This window comes from Primulina huaijiensis, chromosome 16, assembly GCF_012295235.1.
Source record: "Primulina huaijiensis isolate GDHJ02 chromosome 16, ASM1229523v2, whole genome shotgun sequence".
Classification (NCBI taxonomy): domain Eukaryota; kingdom Viridiplantae; phylum Streptophyta; class Magnoliopsida; order Lamiales; family Gesneriaceae; genus Primulina; species Primulina huaijiensis.
The window spans coordinates 14,887,446-14,892,375 of record NC_133321.1 but is presented as its reverse complement, the minus strand read 5'-3'; the positions used below and the strand labels follow the sequence as shown (position 1 = coordinate 14,892,375).

The following is a 4,930-nucleotide window of genomic DNA, read 5'->3' as shown; positions in this document are numbered from 1 at the left end:
TAAAGATAAATCGATCTGATTTATATTTATAATGAGAAATAATATATTTGATAAATAAATAATTTTTTTTGAATCAGAGATCAAATAGAATATCTATATAACGATATCCTAAATTTTTTTTTGTATATTTAATAGTACTCAAGAAAAAACTTGGCACGTCAAAACACTTGTGTACAAGCATAATTATGGAAGTATTCTACTCAAAAAAATAAATAAAAATTATGGAAGTATTAGAGTGTAGGTTTTGATATAGAACTAATTACTATAAAAAAACCCTCAATAAAAAATATCTATTTAATTCTCACGTTTTCAAATATTAATCATACATGTTATTATGTATTATGTTTTCAAATTTTAATCACGTGTATCATTGTCATTATATGCATGCATGCACATGATTCCAAAAGAGATTGTACAAAAAACTATTGAATCTGGATAGGTAGTTTGTAGCTTTGAACTTTTGTTATTAGAATACTATTGGATTTACTCGGCCACAAAGTGAATGTGATATCTTGATCTTCTTGGCGGTTTATGTAAAATCAAATTATAGTACATACACAATAATCACTCTAATATTCCATTTGGTTTTTTAGGTTGTGTCTATTTTGGTCATGTAACGCATCTTAGCTTTATAAGTGTTTCAATTAGGCTGCTCGTCCTCACACTTACATAGGTAATCTCCTTATAAAAGTATCATGTCATACTACGCCTTTTCCAAGCTAAGAAAACATTAAAATTACAACTTAACATCACTATATCGGTATGTTACAACACTTAACATCTATTAATGAGAAGGAAAAAGAAAAAAAAAATCCCGTCTGTTCTCAAATTTTTCTAGTTTATTTGTCTCATTGAACCATGATCACATGATCTACAATCTACAAGATTGAATGTCTACTGTGACAACTTTATTTTATAGGTTTTAACATCACTCCTCTTGATAAACTATATATTTAATCTCTATTTAATGTCTTTGTAAGCGGATCCGTCAAGTTGTCTTTTGACTTGACATAATCAACAGTGGTAACCCCATTAAAGATCGATCGTCCCATAATATTATGTCTTCGATGAAATATGTCGAGACTTACCATTATAAATATTATTTTGTGACTTGCAATATCATATTGACTCTCACAGTGTATCATTATTGTAAGCATTGGTTTTGTGCATTAAGGAATATCCTCTAAAATTGTGTAGCCATTCAGCTTCTTCCGAAGTTTTTTCTAGAGCTAGAAACTCAGACTCCACAGTAGATATAGCAATGTAAGTTTGTTTGGATTATATCCAAGAGACTACACCCTCTCAATGCTAAAGACATAGCCACTAGTGGATTTGGAGTTTTTGGTTTCAAAATTCTAATTTGCATCAATGATCCCTCGAGCACCGCAGTATATTTTGTGTGATGCAACCCATACTCTGAAGTGTGTTTCAGATATCTAAGAACCATTGTCAAAGTCTTTAAATGATTCTCATTCGGGTTACTCATGAATCGGCTCAACTTATTCACCCCACATGCGATGTCTAGTCCAATAAAATTCATGATATATATCATGCTTCCAATAACTTTAGAATGTTCCAATTGGAATACAAATTCCCCATGATTTTTTTTTCACTAGTAGAATTTTGGGTTTTTACTTCGCCACTAGTTACTTCGGCGATTGTTAATAATGAAGTAAATTTTTTTTATGTAAAACATGCAGTGTCTTGAGGAGGTTTTTAGTAGGGTAAGAAGGGTAGTTATGGAATTATATATTTTGGTGTCTTCTAAAGTAGTTACTCTAAAAGTATCACGCTCAATAATATAATATAGAATAATATAGATACACAATACAGATCTTGATTCTTTCTTCAAATGACTTTGAGAATATCGAAGGAAGATTTAGAAACAAACAAATGTACTCAAATTCTTGCAAAACATATGTAGATACTATTTTAACCAGCTATTGAAACCGACTTAAAAATAAGATTTGTAAAATTCGGAGAAGATTGAGATTATCTTGTATTTTAATGGATCAAAATAAGTTTTGTTTAATACAAATTATTTTATAAGAAAAATCATAAAATTTCATATAAGAACATCTCATAGGTTAATTTTTGAAATAGATATTCAACCCGAGCTAATATATGAAAAATATTATTTTTTATATCAAAAGTATTACTTTTCACTTCATGTATAAATCGGCTCGTCTTCTCCGCTTTATAGCTTCCGTCCTACAGCCGTCTTTTCCCTCCTAGTTGGTTGTACCCTTTACACTCTCTTAAGAAAGTGAATAATCGGTCTTATCGTATCCGTTGTGAGCCTATCAACTGTAAGAAAGCTAACTGAATGCGTATCCGCTCTTTGAGGCCTACTCAATATTTTTTTACGTATCCGCTCTTTGAGACCTACTCAATTTTTTTTAATGCATATCTTCCTATATCAATTGTTTCATTTATATGACTACAATCCAAAATCTTATTCGAGTCTTATTCAAGAGAAATAAAATACATATTGTACATACTTTTTAATATATACTAGAATAAAAATTAATTACCATTTTATATACCAATTTATGTATAAAAAAATTATCTAAAATTCACTCTGCTTCTCCAATTTTTTTCCCTCAAAAGAAAAGGTCTTTATATGGCAAATTAGTAAAATGAAATTTCAGATAAAAACTTTATTCCATAGATTTTTAAATATAAAATTTTGTAAAAGTAATTTTTTTGTTAGTTTTCTCTAGGGAATTAAAAATGAAAGTCCCGCGATATTTTAGTCAATTTATTTAGTTTTTGTGTAAGTAAATAATCATTTAAATACTTTTTCAACTATTGCACATGTTTTTTTTATTGTTGTTTTCTCCTACAAGTAGAGTATTATGAAGAAGAGGTGTTTTTGAGGAAAAAACAAAAAATTAGAGACTAATTTTTTTTATTATAAAAGTGTCTCAAATTAATAATATCGTATATTATATAATTTAAAAAACTCTCGTCAAACTGTCTCATGAGTCGATTTATTAAATGAATTTCTAACTCGACCTTTACAAAAAAATATTTTTTCATATCAAAAAATTTATTTTTCACTGTAATCATAGATGGAGTCGACAAGTCTAATAGATACTAGTGTTATTATCAAATTGTCTCACAAGTCAATTTTGTGGTACGAATCTTCGACTCGCTCATGTAAAAATGTATTATTTTCATGTTAAAAAAATTATTTTTCACTATATGCATAGATCGATTCGACACATCTAATAGATAATAATGTTTTTATCATATCGTTTCACGAGTCACTTTTGTGAGATGAATATCCGATTCAACCCATGTAAAAAAAATTATTTTTCATCTAAAAAGATTTACTTTTTACTGCAAGTCAGAAATAGAGTCGACACGATTAATAAATACTATTATTATGTGGTAAGTGATGCGTGTCATATTAATTTTTTTGTATTCCATAATTTTTGTGTAAAAATATATATATTATTTTATTATGATATGATACTTATAGATTGTTGATTATATAATTGACCGACGATTTCGGTTGGGAATAAATCTAGAAAGCGGACTAGGTCAAGTTATAGTAAATGGATGATGAGTCCAAGTGTCGATCCTACAGAGACTAATATTTAATTACTAGAATTTTTATCACTTAACTTAAGCTAGACAAAATAAATAAAAAGATGATATGTCGATTATTAATCTAAAATATTAAATAAAATAATATCAATTAAAACCGAGAGAATCAAATATCAAGGAGGGATTCAAATTCAAATAAATAACTAAGACACACAACGGTACCAAATTCTACTATGTTGACACGTGTTAAAATCCAATTAATTATTTAATTCTTGATAATCACGGTGAAATCCCCAATTTTATTTATTAAACGATTCCTCGAGTTAATAAATCTATTTAAATCTAACAGTCCAATTATTTCTAATTGAATTTAATTACATCTAAATGCATTAAATATTCGTGGAATTTCAGTTTTCACCTAAAACTGCACACTGAAACCGAATACTATTTCTAGTCAGTTTAACCATGTGTTGATGATGTCTTTGTTGCTATATTTAACCAATCATCTTCCGATTCGTGATTAATCAACAAACATGTAAATAGTTGATCAGGCTATTAACAAGAAATATTAAACTAACATCAATCAATAATTAAAATCAAGAAAAATAATATATTGAAAATAAACAAAACATCAAACAAAGTATTGTTTGGCCCTATCATGGTCTTAGTCTAAATAAAATTATTCCATAACTTCAAAATAAAAGTGAAAATTTATGTTTAAGTGAATAGAAGAAAACAAAATAAAGAATGAGTGAAAGGAATTCTCAGTGATTTGTGGCGTGTGATGAGGAATTCCTCCAGTTTTTGTCTCTGTCTTCCTTCCTCTCCGTTGATGTATTCACTGTAGTATTATATTCTCTTTCTCTATCCTCTGCCTCCTTTTCTGTACGTTTCTCATTTGCCTCCTTCTCTTTCTCCGTTTTTCCTTCTATGTTGTTCACTTCCGCGCTGATTTTTTTCTCTGTTTGCGCCTTCTTTTTCTGTACACATATGCTGCCTTTTATAATTCTTCACGGGCCCAATCCTCCCCTCTTTGAAGCCCAAGTCAATTTCAAAACTTGTAGATGAGATTGTATAGATTTAATTTCAAAGATCAGACTTCATCTCTATCAATATTTGCACAGATTTTCTTCCAAAACTTTAATTTTCTCAAGATAATAAAACATAAAAATATTTTATTTTCTTTCTTTTGATATTTTATTTCTTTTGAAGTCTTGTAGAATCATATTATCTCCCAAATTAGCTATTTTTTCTCTTTTATTAAAATCTACAATCATTATAAAATTAATCAAGATAAGCACATAATTAGGAATAAAATTCTAGATAAGCACAAATATTATAAAATTAAAATCCCTAAAATCTCTATAAGATTTGG

At 28.3% G+C, this 4,930-nt stretch overlaps 1 protein-coding gene across 1 annotated transcript in view; it reads right to left on the bottom strand.

Moving 5' to 3' along the window:
• LOC140961057 (amino acid permease 6-like) overlaps window positions 1-622 on the bottom strand; it is a 4,628-nt gene extending 4,006 nt beyond the window's left edge. Inside the window, exon 1 of the mRNA XM_073419376.1 lies at window positions 619-622. Coding sequence (XP_073275477.1) covers window positions 619-622 — 4 coding nt within the window. The remainder of the gene's footprint in view (window positions 1-618) is intronic.
• Window positions 623-4,930: the final 4,308 nt, after the last annotated feature.